This window comes from Sorex araneus, chromosome 1, assembly GCF_027595985.1.
Source record: "Sorex araneus isolate mSorAra2 chromosome 1, mSorAra2.pri, whole genome shotgun sequence".
Lineage (NCBI taxonomy): Eukaryota > Metazoa > Chordata > Mammalia > Eulipotyphla > Soricidae > Sorex > Sorex araneus.
Window position 1 is genome coordinate 274,640,095 of NC_073302.1, and position 21,342 is coordinate 274,661,436.

At 35.8% G+C, this 21,342-nt stretch overlaps 1 protein-coding gene across 1 annotated transcript in view; it reads left to right on the forward strand.

Moving 5' to 3' along the window:
• The window catches only part of NDFIP2 (Nedd4 family interacting protein 2), a 61,933-nt gene extending 41,487 nt beyond the window's left edge, over positions 1–20,446 (forward strand). Inside the window, exons 4-8 of the mRNA XM_004604015.3 lie at positions 883–976; positions 9,976–10,100; positions 15,022–15,088; positions 17,748–17,853; positions 19,421–20,446. Of these exons, the coding sequence (XP_004604072.2) occupies positions 883–976; positions 9,976–10,100; positions 15,022–15,088; positions 17,748–17,851 (390 nt within the window). The 3' untranslated portion in view covers positions 17,852–17,853; positions 19,421–20,446. The remainder of the gene's footprint in view (positions 1–882; positions 977–9,975; positions 10,101–15,021; positions 15,089–17,747; positions 17,854–19,420) is intronic.
• Positions 20,447–21,342: the final 896 nt, after the last annotated feature.

Genomic DNA, 21,342 nt, shown 5'->3' on the forward strand with positions numbered 1-21,342 from the left:
GCTACTAAGCACTCTCTTGAGAGTTCACTAGTGTGGGAAATGAGGAAGAAGACAAAAGCCCTAAGTTCTCTTACATGTCTTGACGTAGTCAACATCCTTGGAAAGGTAGTACATAAAAAGAGGCAGTGTGCTCCTCTTACTGTCTTTGAAATAGTTTATTTCCTATTTTTCTGATCACTAGGAGTAATCCCTTGGCAGAGTAAGGAGCAAGCTGCTAGGTGTGGCTCCCCCCGAATCTTTTTGAAGTTGTCCTTGAAAAATGAGTACTCGTTAATTTTTTAAATGAATCACTGTGAGATAGTGACAGACTTATTTTTAATTAGGTTTCAGTCATACGATGTCCCAACAGCAGTTCCTTCACCAGTGTACATTTTCCATTACCAGTGTTTTGGGTTTTCCTCTTGCCACACACTGTCCCCCTCCCCCGCCCTCTTCTCCCTCCCCCCTACCTCCCAGCTTGCCTCTATGGCAGCTACTTTTCTTCTCTCTCTCTTTTTTAAGGCATTATTGTTTTAAAAAAAAAATTACTTTCTATACCGCTTTACCTCCTTTCAGCACTCAGCTCTTGTCCAGAGTGATCATTTCCAACGATCATTGTCATAGTGGTCCCTTCTCTGTCCTAACTGCTTTCTCTTCTCCCACTTGTGACAAGCTTCCAGCCGCAGACCACTCCTCCTGGCTCTTGTTTCTACACTTGGTAGTTTTTTTTGATTACTTAATGTGAAATTGCTGACATTGTAGTCATAGACTCATTTTGTCTGTATCACAAATCGAGGACATCAGGTTTTAAATTCTTTTCTTTTTAAATTCTATTTAAATTCTTTTCTTTCAAAATCAGTTTATAATCACTTTGATGCGATACAGTACTACTGTGTTTCACAGATTCAGGAGGAAGAGTGTACACCAAGAGATGACTTCAGTGATGCAGACCAGCTCAGAGTGGGTAATGATGGCATTTTCATGCTGGCGTTTTTCAGTAAGTGATTTTTCTTCTCCCCAGGCTGTGTTTGTTTGTTTGCATAAATTGGCCATATGTATGTTTAGAGTAACAAAGTCACTGACAAAAGGTAGATATTAGTTTTGTCTACCATTTTTGGGGAACACCCAGTGATACTTAAGGGTTACTCCTGGCTTTGCACTCAGGAATCACTCCTAACAGAGCTCGGGGGAACATTATAGGATCTGGAGACAAAACCGGGTCAGCTGCATGTAAGGCAAGTGCCCTACCAAGTGTACTATAGTTCTGGCCTCAGTTCTCTCTACCTATTACAGCATAAAAATTCCTCATTTTATGATACTTTTATATATATTTTATTTTATGATATGATAAAGTGTGTTCATGTTATACAAATCCTAGAATTTGTTAAAATACTAATTATAAATCATAGTTATGCTTGGTGCTACAGTATTGAGTTATGAGCATATTTCAGTTAAGTATGTTTCTGTTGAGAATGTTGCAGATCTAGTCACTGCTATAGGAGAATGTAGAATGAAACTAAATTCTGCTTCAGAGGCAGAAGACTTCCATTTGAATGTCTTTAAATTAGAAGAAAGATTAGAGAAGGCGATGATATATAGGGCAACTGGACAATGACGAAGGAAAGAAAAATACATAAACCTTATTTGGGGGCCAGGGAGGATAACAAGTAGAAAAATAGGAACCTAAGTAATATTTTCTAAACTTACAAATATTTTTGGTATGAAAAAAAAAAGCCATTATATCCAGGGCCTCATGCATACAACGCATAAACCTTATTACTGAACCACATTCCTTGCCTATTCCTGCAGATTTCTTAATTTAACAATTGATTAACTATCTATAGTTTCTTGAGGTAAGATGGTTATAGTTCTCACTAGTACGTTTTCTTTTTGTTTTTAAAGAATTTAGCTTGATTTATTAAATAAGTAATATATATTATATAATCAGTGCTTCAAATTCATAGCAACAAAAAGAGAAAACTTTTTGTTACTTTCTTACAAATTTTACCTTTCTGGTTTTGGACCATGTACAGTGATGCTGAGGGATGACTCCTGGTGGGTCTGGGCACTATATAGGGTGTTGGGATCGAACCTGAATCAGCCACGTACAAGGTGAATATCCTACCCTCCATGCTATCACTACAGCCCATCAAACTGTCAGTTTTTTTTTTTAAATGTGACTTATAATGACACTTATATAGGGTAAAGATAATCCAGGCCACATCTATAAGCAGTGACAAGTTCGCACTATGTCAGTTTCTAAAGATGATGACACAGTTGATGTGACATTCACCTTTAAAATAGAAAGCATAGAATACACATACTTCTTGAGTTACTTTTAAATCTGAAATTCACTTATATTTTCCTCCATTTTGACGTTCTTTTATTTCTGAAGAGTAATCTGCTGAAGAATAGAAGTAGATAATCACTTTAAAATGGGTGGGTGAACCAGTTATATTTTCTCTATAATTTATATTTATGATAGTGACATCCAATGTATATATATGAAATTTACTTTCCTAATTACATGATGTTTGGTACAGTAAAAAGGCAATGAATGTGTATATATGTGTGTGTGTATATATATATGTGTGTGTATATATATATATATATATTTCTTTTTTTTTGCCTTTTGGTCACATCGGAGATGCTCAGGGCTTACCCCTGGCTCTGCACTTAGGAGACACTGCAAGTGGTGCTGGGGCGGCCGTGGGAGTTGGGGACCATGTGGGATGCTGGGGTTCCCGGATCTGCTGCGTGCAAGGCAAATGTCCTACCCGCTATACTATCGCTCTGGCCCTATATTTGAATATTTTATTCTTTGTGGTTTTGGGGTCATTCCTGGTGGTGCTCAGGTGCTATTCCTAGCTCATTGCTTGGGGAGGGAACTGTGTTGGGGGACCCTGTCCTATTGGGGATCAAACCCGGGACTCCCACGTGCAGAGCAAGTACTCCAGACCTTTGCATCTTCTCAGCTCCTGCAAGAGAAGACATGAGCTCCAAATGAGGACGGTTTGGTCCTGCTAATTTAGTGGATCTTGGTTTTTCTTTTTAGTTTTTTTTTTTTTTTTTTTGGAGTTCACCTAGTAGCCCTTTATATTTAGGACAAATTTTTCAGCCTCGAGGGAGATAGCTCAACAGACTGCATGCTCTGCCTGCAGGAGACCCAGGTTTGATCCCTGGCATTGCATATCGTCCCCTGAGCACTGAGTCAGGAGAAACTCCCTTGTACCCCTGGGTGTGACACCTCATCCATCCTCTGGAAAAACTGAAAAAAGAGTTTAAAAAAATACATACCACCTGAGCATCTTAATTGGACACAAATGAATGAACTGTATTGTACTATTTGTATTATAGAAATACGTGTTAGGAATAATAACATGTACTTGATATCATCTGCCTTTTGACTCAGATCTTAATTGTCATTCATTACTATATTTCATTTAACTCTTCTATCTTTTAGTCTCAGTTTTTTTAGATTTTAAAACATTTCAGGAATATGTATAATTGTTGTAAATGCATGGTTACTTACATGTACGTATATATGTGGTTGAATTTTGCCCATTGGTGATAAATCATTGAACATAAATATGTTTATGTTTAATGTAAATTATCAGAAATTTTATTAAGTTATAATTAATCTAAATTATATTTAATTTAGATACATAAAATTGCAAAGTTATTCATAGTTGAATATAGTTGAATTTTAGGCATACTATGTTCCAGCACTAATCCTGCTACCAATGCTACCAATGCCCCACCAGCCTCTTTCTGCAACTTATATTTTTATACACAAATATTACACCAGTATTACAAAAGTAAAATTACAAATTTCATTTCATGACTTTGTTTTCTGAGCAGGCTGGTGCTTGTACTTAGGAAGTACAGATTTATTTGTAATTACTACCACCTAGTGGCTGTTTTCTAAATTGCAGTGTGCCAATTTTCCATGCTCAGGTTTTTTAGTAGCAGTTGTCTAGATTCTATTCTGTTGTCTGTTTTTGAGCTTTAGAACTTGATTTTATCTACTGTGGTTTACAATTTAAGCATTTTATGTATACAAATAAAGCTGCAGTGACTATCAGTGATGTTTCGATTAAAACCTTTTGTTGTTTTAATTGTTACTTTTTCTGTTTTCGGTGTTTACGTTTCAGTTTCTTATTGCTATAATCCTAAAAGTTTGTCACCTGAGTTTGGTGCGATATTCGCATATTCATGTTTAGAAAATGAGGTGAAGAAACCTCTTTCTCTCTAATAATGTATTTCCTGCTTTACTCTTTTTAGTGTTGCCACAGAAAATCTCATGCATGCCTAACCTGTGTATATCTGATCTTTTTTTTTTTAATTGAACATATCTTTAATGAACCACCATGAATTACAGAATTACAAAGTTTTTCATGATTGTGTTTCAGGTATACAGTATTCCAGCAGTTCCTTCACCAGTGTCCACTTCCCTCGCCAGGGTTCTCAGTTTCCCTCCTGTCCTCTAGCCTGCCTCTATCTCTATTCCTTTTTTCCCTTTTAGGCAGGAAGGTTTACAATACTGTTACAATGATACTGTTGGGGTGTCATGCATGTTGCTTTACCTCCTTGCAGCACCCAGTCCTCATCCAGAGTGACCACTTCTCCCTATTATGGTTGTAGTCCCTTCCCTGACCTGTTCCCCCTCCCCCGCCCCCTCTGGCAAGTTCCTACTAGGGACCAGTTCCCCTGCACGTAATTGCCTCTGAGCATTAGTTATTCCCTATGCTTCTTTAAATCCCACCTGGGTGAGATCATTCTGTGTCTGTCCGTCGTGCTCTGATGCACTTGACTTTCTAGATTTACCCACATATCAGCAAATCGCATAACTTCATATTTTCTTATGACTGAGTAGTGTTCTGTAGTGTATATGTACCATAGTTTCTTTATTCAGTCATCTGTTCTTGGGCATTTGGTTTTTTTCCAGATTCTGGCTATTGTGAATAGTGCAGCAATGAACATAGGCATGCAGATGGCTCTTCTGCATTGTGCTGTTGGGCCCTTGGGGTATATTCCCAGGAATGGAATTGCTGAGTCACTTGAAAGCTCAATTCTAGTTTTTTTTTTAGAAATGTCATCCATATTATTTTCAAAATAGCTAGAACAGTCAACATTCTCACCAGCAGTATATGAGGGGTCCCTGTAATCTTATTTTTGACAGCTTTTTCTTTCTCAGAGGATGGACTACAAGTTAGGCATTTGTCAGTTGAAATGAGAAATTAAAATTTGGTTTATTGGCTAATTAATAATCTATGGAAATGACTTTGAACTCTACCTAGTGCTTAAAAATGTAATGGAACCGGGGCTGGAGAGATAGCACAGCGGGTAGGGCGTTTGCCTTGCACGCGGCCGACCCGTGTTCGAATCCCAGCATCCCATATGGTCCCCCTGAGCACCGCACCGCCAGGGGTAATTCCTGAGTGCATGAGCCAGGAATGACCCCTGTGCATTGCCGGGTGTGACCCAAAAAGCAAAAAAAAAAAAAGTAATGGAACCTATTTATAGAACTTTTTCCATCAAGGCTGAGCATTTGTGTCTGTGTGAATCATTATATATCTGTATGATGTAGATAATTTTGTTTGTTTAGATATCAATAATTGAAAAGAAATTATAACTTTTTTTTTTTCTTTTTGGGTCACACCTGGCAATGCACAGAGGTTACTACTGGCTCTGCACTCAGGAATCACCCCTGGCAGTGCTCAGGGGACCATATGGGATGCTGGGAATCGAACCCGGGTCGGCCGCGTGCAAGGCAAACGCCCTACCCGCTGTGCTATTGCTCCAGCCCCAAGAAATTATAACTTTTTGAATTATGTATTTTGTAACATCAGTTCTGACTTTTAATAAATTAGTAATCTGTTTCTGAACAAGAGTTTACTGTTTTGCATTCCCACCAGCAGTGAATGAGAATTCTTGCTGCTCTGCATTTGATATTGAACTTGAAAAAAAAGTTTTTGGCAGCAAATATGTGTGTGGTTGTTTATCGTTTTGGCTTTAATTTGCATTTTCTAAAAATGATGTTGAGCATTTTATTAAATTCTTTTGATTATCACCATGGATACACCTAAAAGTTACATCTTTTGAGCTGGAGAGATAACAGATAGCACAATGAATAGGTGCTTGCATTGTGTTCAGGCAACCTGGGTTTGCTCCTGAAACCCCAGATGTCTCTCAAGCACTGCAGGGAGTAATCCTGAGCATAGAACCGGGAATAAGCCCCGAGCACTGCTGGTTGTGGCATACCACCCCACCCCCCAAATTATTAACTTTTAATTTTGAAATAATTTTGCACTTAGAATAAAGTCACAAGAACAGTATAGCTTTCATACACCTTTTGAGCTACTTTCCCAAGTGTTAACAATTTAACTCAACCCCAGTGATCAACATTCGGAAATTAACATTAATGAATACAGGTAACTATTTTATAGACCTTATTCAAATTTTGACTTGCCCAGTGACTACTATTTTCTGGTTTGGAATAGTATCCAGGATCATGAATGACATTAACATTTCGTTGGCATGTTTCCTTTGTCAGGAAAAGTCTGAAATTTGTGTGTATCTATGACTTTGATTCTTTTATTCTTTTTGTTGTTTGTTTTTGGGCCATACCTGGTGATGCTCCGGTTACTCCTGGCTCTCCACTCAGTAGTTACTCCTGACAGACTTGGGGGACCATCTGGGATGCCAGAGATCACACCTGGGTTGGCTGTGTGTGAGGCAAACGCCCTATCCCCAAGGACTATTGTTCCAGCCCCTGATTTTGATTCTTTTGAAGAGTCCTGAGCAGTTACCTTAGTTTGACTTTATCTAATGTTTACTGTGAATTACAAAGTTATTCATAACTGGGTTTCAGGCATGCAGTGTTCCAACTCCACTCTCTTCAGCAATGGCCGGCCCCCAGTCTGCCTCTGTGAGACCTTTTTTTTTTTAAAATAACTTCCGTCACAGTGGTGTACAGTACTGTTGCTGATAGGGTCTGTTTCATAACACTTTACTTACTACCTTTCAGCTCCCCTCACACCCCCCTTGCTCACCACTTCCCTGCGCCAGAGCTGGAGCCCTTTCCTGAGGGACACCCATCTGAGTGCACTAGGGCTCCACTCTTGGCGTCTCTACGCCGGGAACGGCCTCCAGCAGCCCTGTAGTCTGTGGGCATTACTTTTGCGCGAGTTGGATGTCAGTCTCTGAATTTTGAGGGGCTGGTTTAGTTCATAACAAACAGAGCAAATAGAATGATGCCTCAGTGGTAATTTTTATCTTTCTTGAATCTTATTGCTTACATTGATAAATAATAGACATTGTACATCTGCTTTTGAAGAAATTGGCTGGCAGTGAATTCTTACCCTCCAAAGCTAAACACACTTAAAAGTGAATATACACTTTTGGGATATTTGCTGTTTATGTATTTTCTTCATTACTGCGTCCTCGGTTTTGACAGTGTAATGTGCTTACATAGTAACAGAAGGTTAACGACATAAAGGAAAGTGCCCAGTGCTGGTGTTGGTCTGCTCCCCTGCCTCACATCTCACCCACCTGCTCTCAGGGCCCAGAAGGGAAGCATTTCAGCTTGTCATTGGAACATGTGACTCACCAGTTGGGAATTGTCGTGCTTGTTGAATGGAAATTTTTTATTTCAAATGGACCCAAAGTCAGTTTAGGTTGCCTAGTGTTGTTATGTATATTTTTCCTACACCTAATACATGAAGTTAATTAGATATAGAGTATCTGTTTCCAAAAGTGTTCTGCAATGACAAAATAGTCTATTTCCACTGTTCAATGTGGTGACTATAAGTCACGTGTTAAGTTCTTGAAAATGTGACTAGTAACTGAGAAATTTTTTATGTTCTTTGATTTTAACTAAAAGTTTAAGAATTTTCTAAAGACAGAAGAATTTCTGGTACAGGAGGAAGAAGCAGTGTGACTGGTGAGGTAGATGGTATGGGTGTAGCAAACTGATCAGTAACTAGAGTGACAAAAGGGAAAAAGGAGATTCAACAAACTTTGTTTCCAGCAGTGTCTTCTGAGAGATTTTATTATTTTTAAATAAAATAGTTTTATTTAGAGACATGTGAGGAGAGTTTGTGAGCGAGAAAGAGCAAGATAAGAAAGTGGGAAAAAGCTGTAAGATTGTAAGGAAAAGACGTTATGAAAAGATATCACTAGTAGTGATGATGACTAACATTTTTTCTAGTCATCACAAAATTCCAGATTCTGTGCTGTACTCTTCACATGCATTCTCTCACGTGAAGGAGGTACTTCCAGGTCAGAGAACATACTAGTCCTCAGTGCACATACAATGCGTGGATGCACTCAAACTCAGGCTTCTTATTTCAAAGCTCATTCCTTTGATACCACACTGAATAATAAACATTCTTCTGAATAACCAGAAAAGCTCGGACGCAAGGACATTAGGAAGGAAGAAATTACCGGAACATGGGAATTACTTCAAAGAAATAGTTCACCTAAATTGTTTCCTGTTTGCCTTTAGAATTCTGGAAAAATGTTAATTTTCCTTGTTCTCTCTGAGGGTTGGTTAAAGTTCCTCAGGATTTTATTGTCTGGGCCCAAAGCTAGATTAAAATTAATTTTTAGATGTTTTATTATGATGACTTAACATTTAGTTATTTTTATTTCTTAGAAATGGTGCATTCTTATATCTCAGGGACCTAGTTCAGAATGGTTTCATCTACAAGTAGTATGAAATTCTTAGCTATTTCCAAGTAGGAAATTATTTCAGCAAACAGGAAATCAAAGGATGAGCAGAACTGGGCCCAGAAGTGTCCATGCTCTCTGGTGGTCTTTCCCACTTGGAGCAGTGTTTTCATCCTTAATGTTCATACCGGATCCCTCAGCAGTTTCACTATCTCCAAACCCGTTCCTTTCCCTCCATCCCCCCAAAAATGCTTCTATTATAGAAATTCTCAAATATACATAAAAGAAAGCTATTGGCTCAGTAAACAGTTTTGTATCCATAACACATTTCAAAATTGTTTAGAGTAACTCTTACTTAATTCAGATTCCATCCTTGCTCTCATTTGTTTTTAAAAACCAAATCATGTTTTTCAGAAGTACTGTTTAAAAGAAAAGAGGCTCTGAGGATGTGGTTCAGTGGTAGAGCACTTGCCTGTCATGTGTGAGATCCTTGGTTTAATCCCTGGTACTGTAAAAATCACTATCCATATCATCCCGTTGATTGTTGATTTGCTCGAGCGGTCTTAGTAGCATCTCCATTCATCCTATCCCTGAGATTTTAGAAGCCTCTCTTTACTCATCCTTCCCAACGGTGCCGCATTAGAGGCTCTTCCAGGGTCAGGGGAATGAGACCCAACATTGTTACAATATGCAAAATACTGTAAAAATAACTAACATTTTTAAAAAGGGATAGGAAATTCAGGACTTCTGTGATTCCTTCTACCCCGCCTCCCCTACCCCCACCTCACATAGTACAAGGATCCATTTGGGGAGCTAAGTATTGGACCCAGCCTTCCCTGAAATTAAGACACAGGTTGGTAGTGGGGTACAGGGTTGAAGAAAAACAAAAGTTTGCTAAGTAGGTGGAAAGAGGGTGATGAATAGTTTCTGCTTTGAAAACTCTATTCTATATACGTTTGACTCATCTTTAATATTCTCTTTTTAAAGTTGGTTTAGTTCGCTGATTGCTTAGGCTGAACTTCAGCAGGATTTTATGAATGCTGTATTATGACCAGTTTTTGTTGGTGGCGGTTAAAATTGCAGTTTCACCCATAGGTCAAAAGCTTTAGAAGGTTGAATTGATAACTATTGACCAAATTGAAACCAAGCTTACCCATTTGTTAGTGTATATAGTAAGTAGTATATTTGTAGACTATAACTATAATTGAAAGAATATTTGATTAGAACTTCTGTTTTCTATTAAGCAAAAAGTACTGTTAATATTATGCCTTTTAATTTGCTCACAAAGTGTATTCTTTAAAGAACTGTTTCTCTTGCTTGTAGTGGCATTTATTTTCAACTGGCTTGGATTTTGTTTATCCTTCTGTATCACCAATACCATCGCTGGAAGGTACGGTGCTATCTGTGGATTTGGCCTTTCGTTGATCAAATGGATCCTTATTGTCAGAGTGAGTTTCTATAATTTCTGTTGCTTTTACCTTAAATTAAAATATACAACATCTTGTTGTGGTTCATAGATGTTCATTTAGTGCATTTGAATTGAATAATTGCAAAGCTTTTATTTCTGTAATTATTGTGACTTCTGGGATGTGAAGATTTTATAACTTTATTATGAGAGTAAGTTAATCATGAGAAGTGCTTTATCGTTAGGAAAACTTGAGTTTGGTCTCATATTCTTAAAGTTATTTTTTTGTGTGGGGTCATTGGGACTATACCCAGTGGTACGTGGGGGCTACTCTTGGCTAAGTACTCGGAGGTATGCCCTTGTACTCAGGGAACTGTGCTCTGCCAGATCAAATGAGGATGTTACTTTATTATACCTAGAACTAGTTTTTTAATTGTGCTCAGCATTAGTTTCTTTGTAATAGTCTGATAATACCTGCTATTCATGATTTTGGTAAGATACGGAAATAATAAACTTTGTACAACTGCTATAAAAGTGTATGTGCCCAGTAAATTTTATCTATTAGTATTATGATAAGCTGTAGGCATGCCTAAATGTAACAATGTCTATTAGTAAAGTTATCATAGACTTAAATATCTTCTTGTTTTTTCTAACTTTAGAAACTCATAAGTTAGGTTTCAACTTTTAGATGACTACCAGAACTTGTTTCTTTCTTCCACCCAGAATTATTCCTTCTAATCTGTTTTTTTATTTCTCTTTTCTTGGAAATCTGTGTTTAATTCTTTTTGTTTATAAGATAATATGTAGGGAGACAAGAGTTCATTTCTTCCCCCATCTCAGAAACTTTTGTAGTACTCAGATTTCTGTAAAAGCTGTACAGTCAGATTGTTAATACGATTTCCCCCATCTCTTATTTTTGTCCTTTAACTGCATCTTTTAGGTCCTCTTTTATATAGTCCTTCCCCTCCTACTTTCTTTAGGATAAGGCCTAGGAGAGTGTTGAAGAAAAAGCATGTAGAGGTCAGGAGATGGGAAGGGGGAGCCGTTAGGGTGCATGCCCTGTCCATGCCTGGCCCACACAGCCTGCAGAGCATCTCTGGGCCTAGCCTTGGAAGCCGCCGAGCACCTCAGGGGTCACCTGGTGGTCTCTGGCACCACGGAGGTGAGTGTTACCACATTGGACCTGAGCGTTGAGTACCCCAGAGTACCAGGACAGCCATTTATATTTTAAATGAATCTTCTAAAAAGTTACCCCCACATTGAAATGTTATTGTGCAATTACTAAAGCACATCATCTCTACAAAGCATATCTATTTCATCTGGATTTCCAGTTGAATAAAAAAGCCAGAGTCAGTAGAATCCAGAATTACTATGGCAACTGCTCTTAAAGTGCTTCAGATTATGCACCTGTACCTGTTCATGATTAGAGTGCTAAATTCTGGTTAACCCTACCTGTATGAATGGCGTGGTGGTAACTAAGAATGTCTATAACTTGCCCACTAGACCACAGTTTGTTTATGGATTAGAATCTAGCTTGGCCTGAATTCAAAGTGGTTCTCCTGATTATGTTACCTCAGTGACATGTACTTTGACTTTTAATTCTCTGAGCCATAAATTCTCCTTGAAGTTTGGTGCTGAAAAGAAGATTGTTTTCCTAAAGCTGGCCATCTCCTTTATTAGGTAGTAGGTAGTTGATAAATTGTACTGCTTGCTCTTCGCCTTTTTTTTTTTTTTTTTAAATTTAAATTTTATTGAATCACCATGTGGAGGGTTACAAAGTTCTCATGATTATGTCAGTTATACAGTACTCAAACACCCTTCCCTTCACCCGTGCCCATATTCCATCACCGACCACCCCATTATACCTCCCGCCCCCTCCCACCCCCCCAGTCCCCGCCCTTGTAAGTGATAAGTTTCACTTCGTTTACGCTTTATCTTGGTTACAGTCCATGTTTCAACACATAATTCACTATTGTTGCTAGGGTTTCCCCCCAAAAAAGAGAAGACAGTCCCACTGTCAAGGAAGCATTTGATGGCTCTCCATTGCTGAGAATGTAGAGATATTAAGTCCCGCTGTTTGTTACATAACTTTTCTATTTTTTTCCCCCCTCGTCCCGCGCCACCGAGATCACGCCTGTTTAGTAATCACCACGCTGCCTGACAAAGGGAAACAAACCAAAAGAGATGGTTATTTCTCGTCATCAGCCGGCGTGGGGCTCTAGCTTAGTTGATAGTCTGGTATAATGTCTGCAAGCAGTTTCTGGAACCAAAAGTAATACGCTGGTATCGGCCCCGGCTCAAGGTTCCACCAGCGTCCCGCTGTTCCAAGTACATAATAATTTATTCCCTTGCATCCGATTCCCACGCCACCAGGTCCGTGTCAGCTTAATGGACATCATACTATGGTTAACGCCACGCCGCGTTTTTTCCCGAGAAAGAAGGATATTTCTTCTCAGCCGGCGTGGGGATATGGCTTAGTTCAGTCTATAGAGATGGCTACCACTTTGGTGGCCTTCAATATTTCAGCAAAAGACTTACTATTCTTGTTAGGATTTCCCACCAAAGTCCGACCCGTTAAAGTCCAGGGAAAATTCTGCCTAAAATTCTATCGCTACAATCTTTTACCCTTTAACAAAAAACTTAGTACTATTGTTTGGAGTTCCCCCCACGTTAAGCCCTGCCAAAAAGGAACATTTACACGTTGCTGACAATCAAACAATCAAAAGATATTAGGTTTTGGATTTCTATATGAAGTCCAAGGAAGATTCTTTTGGTAATTGCATCACTCGCTGGCAGCGCCTGGGCCAGACGCAAAGGAGCGTCCCCACATGGCTCTCTGCTTAAATGTCGGCCGGCACAGGGCGGATCCGGGAGTCCCGCCCATCGGCTATCCCGGACTTCCTGTAGAGTCTAAAAACCGGCTATAGCCTCGCTGCGTTCAAACAGAAAGAGTTGAGAGAGAAAAGAGCAAACCCTGCCGGCAGCGCCTGGGCCAGAAGCTCCCAGCACACAGTTTGGAGGCATTTTGGGGGCGCCGCTCGTGTCCAAAGTGGTTCAGTTGCCTCCGGGGTCGATCTCGCGCGGGGCCGCAAAGGAGCGTCCCCACATGGCTCTCTGCTTAAATGTCGGCCTTTTTGCTCTGAGTTGCCGTGAACCACACACACAGTTTTTCGCCCAAGGTTCTGGTACTGTTCTGTCCAAGTTTTTAATATTTTTATTTAAAAATATATTTGTTTTAATAAAAGTGAATAAGTTTTTTAAAAATAGGATAAAACAATAAGTGCTGTGTTAATAACAAAATTGGGTTTATTTTCATTAACTTATTTTCTAAAGTTTTGATTTTGTTGCCTATGATTGATCAATTAGTAGTTAACTATAAAAGCAATAATAATGGCTTTTCTTAGCCTTATGATATTAGTGTTTTTTAAAAGTTTTGTTAACTCAGAAGTGAGCCCCATAGACTCATTATTTTTTCATATTTTGAATTAAGTAGATTTAAGGAAGTATTTTGATTAAGAGTGACATTGTTCTTAATTTTCTTACTTTCCTCTTGTTAGGTAAATATGTAAGTATATTAAAAATTAGAAGGTGAAAATGTATTGCTTTACCTTTTTATTATTATTGCTTCTAAAAGCTATATGAAAAGCTTTTATTTCTAATATTTATTTGACATTGGTTCCTTTTTACAATCCTACTTTAGAAGCTGTAGTTTCTCATTGTACATATTTTCAGAGTGTAGCATTAAGCTGTACTTGTATCTTTACTGGTACTTAAATTTTCTACTGCTAGTCTAAGCTTGGAATTTAGATCATGGTTTATTTAGTGTAGAAACTTCCCATGAAAATACTTAAAAAGCATTGAAGTAAAACCAGATATCCTTTTTATACCTTTGTTTCTTGGTATGTTCCTCAGTAGTGGTGCTACTTGCAGTTTGTAAGTATTCCAGTTGTTACCATGGTTAGGATTTCTTAGTCTTTATGGAAATTACTAGTAAATTGTTGGAAATAATTTTCTATAAAATTGGAGATTACTTAAAATAGGGGCATATTTGAGTTCCAATATTAGCCAAGTAATTTTTATTTAAATCAGATTCATTTTGGAATTGGTTGTGGAACACAGTAAGTAAAACACGTTCATTTTTGCAGTTTTGGAGTTATGTCAAACACTAAAAAATAATTTTGGAGCATGGAAAAATTAAGTGAAATTACTCTGAAGAAAACTAAATTGACTTTATAAACCTTTAAAAATAATAAATTGTACCTAGAAAATTATAGCAAGGAAAGTATACCTTTGTGCAGTATTGTTCAACCTTGCTTTCCACTTGCCTGTTCATATTCTTAATTTTCAGGGAATATAAAACTGCTTACTGTGGCCTGCTTCTAATAGGAACTATTGAAATGCCACTTCAAGGTTCATTTAGCTGTTCTTAGCTCACTGTTGGGAACTGAATACTGGAGCATCTAGCTTGAAAATAAAAAGACTCTAATGAATTGGGGGTCTTTATGTGCCCAGTATTCTTGGCAGTGATTAACAGTGGGTGGTGTACAGAAGGTCAAAAGCTCTTCTTTTTTGGAGGTCAGCAGAACATCCCCATCTGATAAGATTAAACTAATGTGGCTTTTGGTGTTAATATCTAAAGCAGCAGGTCACTGTAGTGTGATCAGGATGATAGTTGTGACTTTGAGAGATTATGAAAAAAGAACTGACATGTGAAATCTCTAATGAGAAAATGTTGGAAAATATGGCAGTTACTCCCCCTTCCTCCTTTTAACATTGTTTTATTTCTAAATATTTTTTATAAATTTACAAAAGATTTTTTCCCCTCTCTATGTATGTCAATTTTTTTTTCTTTTTTGTGATGTTTTTAAGTTTTTAAGTGTTAAAAAGATTGAGATGAATCATTCTGAAACAGGCTAATTCAATAGTTAACAAATACAGTTAATGTATTTATGCTTGCTCCATAGTTTTCTGATTATTTTACTGGATATTTCAATGGACAATACTGGCTTTGGTGGATATTTCTTGTACTTGGTAAGTTCCTCCTAATGCACTTTAGCTCAATTAATTTTTATTTCTTAAATTTCGATATTTTCTAAAATTGTAACATGTAAATAAATTGCGTTGCAGTTATATGGAAATAATGAAGAACAATAATATTGGATTTTCTTAGCCTTATATTAGTATTTTTAAATTTTTCTGTTGGAAGTATATAAAAAGCAATAATACAGAAGTATGAAAAGCATCAGTACGAATGCTCTGAAGTTTTCATGTCCAAATACTTGCTATCTTCTCAACTGTTCAGATAATTTCTATGTAGCACTCCAGATTTCTTAGATTTTCTTCTTAAAATCAAGGGCCTAACAATTTAAATAATTGTTAATTGAGAATTGAATTCTACCAAATTTGAAAATCTGAGCATGATAAAAAGCAATTATTTCAGGATATGTTTTTGAAATTGCACATGCATAATTTCTCTTAATGCTTTTAGGAGAGCTGAGAGTAGGATAGTTTGAATGTTCTATCCATTCGCTTATTTTTGGATCATGGAGACATTCTTTATACTTTTGAAATGTACCTGCATTAATCATTAATCAGCCAGGCATTAGGAAAGGCTTCATGCCTAGTGATCACAGAAATACTGCTGTGGTGTCTTCTTACAAGGTATGTCTTTTTATTAATATTAATAAATTTTATGGATTTCTAATTTTTGTTCCCTTATGTTTGTTTTTTTTTTAAATTTTGGATGCCTGGTAATATTATACCTTTAGTACATATTTCAAATTTATTTACTGGTGTGAAGAATGCATTTTGTTTCTATTTGATTTAAAAGACTACATTTCCCTAGCAAAATAATTGTACCAGAAACTAATAAGATTTCAGTAGGTGGCAGTCTTCTCTTTGAGTTATTATTTAGTCATGCCATTGAATCTTTAGGATCTTTCGGGAAGCATTCATAGTATTAGCTGAGGTCACTAAGATTTTGTGTCCTTTCTCTGATAGTTACAGTGAAATGTGACATTGTTGGGAAGTCAGACTCATACTAGGGTTTAGCCAGCTTTCTATTTTTCACCGCATTCCGACTGCTTCAATTTGTATTCATTTTTGATTTTTTTTTTCTTAAAAGTAAGAAATGAGTATATAAAGGATTATATGAACTACGAAGTATTCAAACACAATAAGAATATATCTGCTTATGTATCTTACTAAGATATCAAAGACTTTTAGAACAGTTATCAGGAGTGGAATAGAGATAAAACCCCAGTTCTGTATTAGAGCTATAATCTTTCATTTACTTAAGGGAATTTAAAAAAATCTAATCCATGATTAAAATGTTCTAGTATATACTAAAGAAAAGTCAACCACACTTTAATTTTCAGTCATTGGTTTCTAGATAGGAATTGGTTTATTTTAGAAAATTTCTGAGCAGAACAAAATATATGTCTTAGAATTGTCAGCTGAATTCATAGATAAAAGAAGAGATTTCACAAATAATTTTGGTTTACATATTTTCAACAATACTTTTATATTTGGGTCACAATACTTTATTTAGATCACATTCTCTTTGAACTGCATCTGGAAGGGCACAGGATAGAGAATTTAGAGCAGAGTTACAAAAAGAAGGAGTTAGGATGTGCAAAGCAGGTAGAATCCAGTTCAGAGGAAATTTTGCCCTTTGTTTTGAGTCATTTTTTATGTCATATCTTTTCTTTCTAGTATATGTTAAGAACTTTTTTTTTTAATGTTTCAATTACTGCTTGGAAGTTGGGGGTACAAATTTAATTTGGTGTTTTTCATTTAAAATTGACAGACTTTTCCTTCTCGATGAGGAAAGTTTTACACACATACATACTTTCAGTTTTTGTTTTTAACCTCCCACCATTACCTGGTTAAAAATTTACCAGAGTTAACAAATGTTTCCCTTAGGATTGTATGCTTAAATATATCAAAGGCTTGCCTCTACTAATAATGGCAATGCTATTTATACCTAGCTATTATTTTTCATCTGAAGCTTTGAAGTAAAATCCACAGGCATTGCTTTTTTACATTATGAAAGATAACCTGTGATGTAAATAGTTGTTATTTCAATATAGTCTTTTACAGAAGATATGAAATATATAAAAATACTCAAGAAATCAGAGTTGCCTTTTCCCAAGTGTTCTTTCCTGATTCTTCATATTTATTATTATAAATTACTCTTTTACTAGTATTTGAATATAAGACTAATTAAAATTAAGTAATGCCCTTTTTTCAAATATTAGATTTCATAGATGGCAGGAAGTTGATATTGCTAACCTATAGGTGTTATACATTATTATTATTATTATTCTCTTTTGAATACTTTAGGTATGCTATGTTGAAATTTTTTATATGGGATGAATCTGTTCCAGTGAGTTAGAATCTATTATGTAAATTATATGATACATATTTTTGTGTAACTTGTTTTTTTGATGGTCTTTAATGTTTGTTCTTTGGTAATAAAATTTGACTTTATTTTTATTATCCATTATAAGCAAATTGTTTATATATTTTTCTGACGGAGTCTTTATAGTATAAAATATAAAATGAAATCTTACTGATTGAATTTTTTAAACTAAGAAGATATTGTTTATAGTATAATTATCTTTTAAACTTATCATGTCCCCTCACTATATAAAAACCTAACATGTTTTTATTATTTCAACCTTCTCAGGCCTGCTCCTTTTCTTCAGAGGGTTTGTCAATTATCTGAAAGTCAGAAACATGTCTGAAAGCATGGCAGCTGCTCATAGGACACGTTATTTCTTCTTACTATAGAGGTAAGAAATAACAATAAATATTAGGTATCTTCCCTTTAATCCTAATTGATTAGGCACATATCAAATGCTTAATGTATATTTGTGTTATTAATTTGAATTCAACATATCAAATATATGCTTATACCATCAGTCAGCTTACTGAAATTAATGTTACTTTGTGAGATAACTTTCAGGTCTTTAAATTTGAATTTCATAAAATTACATAAATTGTTAAGGCAAGTTGAAACTCTGAATCAATCTCCTAATACTTCTTTTTCAAAATTGATTACAGGGTATATACAAATTAATCACCAGCAGAAAATTTGATAGCTTAAGAAACAAAATAAGACAAAGGGTTGGGCATTTTGCACACACAAAATATTAAGATGCACAAGGACATCTGATGAAATAAACATGAAAGAAATTTGGTATTGAGAAGTAGCTTGCCATGCAATCTTAATAAACTAGATCAGAAGTAAAAGTTGTGAAGAAACTGGGAGCTCTGTTAATTCTTCCTTCATGTGTACACGAGTTTCTGTCAACAGTGAACACTACAGCTTGTCTGAATGGAATTGTAAAAGACCAAGAGTTGTATAGAGAATATATGAAGAAGAGAGCAGAGGTTGTCTTCTTACTAGTTACCCACTGAGTTTCTGGAGGCTGTTTAATGTAGCAATGGGATTTATTGTATAGTCAATGGCATTACAGGAAGAGATTGCATATCATTTACTTTCTATCCTATTTTTTAAAGTTCCATACGTTCATAGCTAGAAATGATTTGAATTTTTAAAGTATTTCAACTACATATGTGATGCTTACTGAAGTACTTGAGCTTTCTAAATAGGCTACTATAAGATTAAAATTAAATAAAATTTAGACCATAGTAAATGTACATATAAGTACAAAATGTTCGGTGGGGTGTTGGTGCTGATGCTTGGGGCAGTGCCAGGGGATTGACCCCAGGGCCTGACACATGCAAGGCATGTGCTGTGACGTGTGAACCACATCCCTGGCCTCACCAAGTGTTTGACGCTTACTGTTGCATAACCTTCACTTACTGTATGGTTTGTGATTTGGTTGTTCAAATGTTATTTATAATTTAAACACAGTTTATCCATACTCAGTACAACGAATACAGTTGTGTTTCTGACGCAGATTCAAGAGTTGATTGAAATGCTACATTATAAGGTTCTCCTCCCCAAGAAAAATATCAGATTTTCTTTATAGCTTGTGTAAGTCTTTGCAAGCACGAATCTTAAGAACTTGTAGTATTAACCATAAGATATAAGGCATGGCAATTTTGCTACTTAAAAGATAAACTGTTAGTATTCACGTGATTATCTTGTTTTTAAGACTTAAAATCTAAATGTTTTATAGGTTTATAGAAGCTTACAATTTTACAGTATATTTCACAGCAGAATATTAATATAGCATACTACTTCATCTTTATCAGTAGAATAGATGTACTTTGGTAATGCTATAAAGGGAGTACTTACACTATTTATATTTTACACATATATGTACTTTTAACATTACATTTATTATACATTTTAATTCCTTATAAGACTAATTCTTTCTTTGTCCCTAGATTACATCGACCAGACATTCCTTTCTTACCAATGTGAAATTTCCCGATCATCTGTAAACCCACAACTTTAATAGGATAGAAGACTACTAATAACTGAAGTTAAATTAGTGAAGAAAAGATAGAACATCAAAAGTGAATGCCAGGGTGGTTTATGTTTAAAAGCCATTTCTGTTCATTCTCTAAATATTTGTATTTCACTTGTTTTGCATATTTGCATATGTGCCCATTTTAAAGATTTGCTTATACTTGATAGAAAACTATAAAGTCTCGCAGTAAAATCCACGTTTGGTTCATCAGTGTTTGATATCATTGAAAGAGTTGAGTGATACAGCATTCCAGCATGTAAATGCCATTGATCTCTGACCTTACATTTAATAAAATAAAAATGAAATTATTAACCATATCAAATGTTTTAGTTTCTGGCTCTTAGATCAGTTTAGGTAACTACACTTGAAACATCCTTTGTTATCTAGAAAGGGTTTTGAAGCCTGCAGTGCTGATTATTAAAAAAGCTTTGTCAGATTTTTGAACAGGATATTTACATTATTATTTAGCAAAACCATTATGTAAATAATCGTGCATAAATTACTTTCTGCATTTTCTTAGAAATTGTGTCTAGGTATCTGTTCATTAATTTTAAATTAAGTGATCTTAATATATATATAGAAAATTTGGGCGTTAAAGCTAGAGTTCTTTTTCAGGACAATTTTTTTTAAATATGTGAGTATCACACATGTCCTTTGTAAGAAAGTCTTTTTTTCTTTGAAGGGACATGCAAGTTTTAGGGATTCTCAGATGAGAAGCTTGGTTTTAGCATTGTCCATTTTAGAGAATTTTGCAAGAAGAAATTGTATTAGATCCTATATTTATTTCCTTTTAAGTCATTTTTAAAAATTAATTGAATAAGATATTCTCATTTGCATCTGTCTTTTAAAAAGCCAATAAAATATCTTTCAGCATCACTGTATTTTTTTTCTTTTGCTGTTTAATTTGTTAAACTTGGCAAATAAAAGCTTCTATTCATAACTTCTTGTTTTATGATTATAGATTTGTAAAAATAATTTTTATTTGAGATACGGTAAATGATCTGTTTTTCAAGTTAAAAAATACTTTTGCAGAATATGGGAATGTGGAATGTGTGTGTGTGTGTTTTGAGTGTGTGTGTGTTTGTGGTCATTATTACACCTGGAATCCACATATGTAAACTACTACATTTTGCAAATTTTTAATGTTTCATCTGCTTTTCCTTTTAATTATTTCTTTACTTTTGAATACCAACATTCGACATACTGAGAATTATATAATCTTTTAAACTTAAAACTTGTTTAAAACAGCTACATAAAATATAGAAAACCAGATATTACTGCTAAAACGTACATCTCAAACTATTTGGGAGTGTCTTTCTGTTTCTGAAAAAGTAAAACATATTATGCTTTATAACTTCTTTTATATTTTTCTGTATTTTCTGATTAATTTCATTGTCTTTGATAAATAAAACACGTAGTTTTGTTTTGGTAATGGAGCCTCTTAGTTTTTGTTTTCCTTATTGTCCCTACATAGAATTTTTTTTCTATAATATAAAATACCCAGGTTATACCCCTTAAAACAAAGCAGTAATGTATGAGTAAAGAAAATATAATTTAGTTGACTAATTTGGAAATTAGCTAAAATTAGCATGTATCACACTGTAGCACTGTAGTCGCAACGTTGTCCCGTTGTTCATTGATTTGCTTGAGTGGGCACCAGTAACGTCTCCATTGTGAGACTTGTTGTTACTGCTTTTGGCATATCGAATACGCCATGGTAGCTTGCCAGGCTCTGCTGTATGGGCGGGATACTCTCCGGTAGCTTGCCGGGCTCTCTGAGAGGGACGAAGGAATCCAACCCGGGTTGGCCACATGCAAGGCAAACGCCCTACTTGC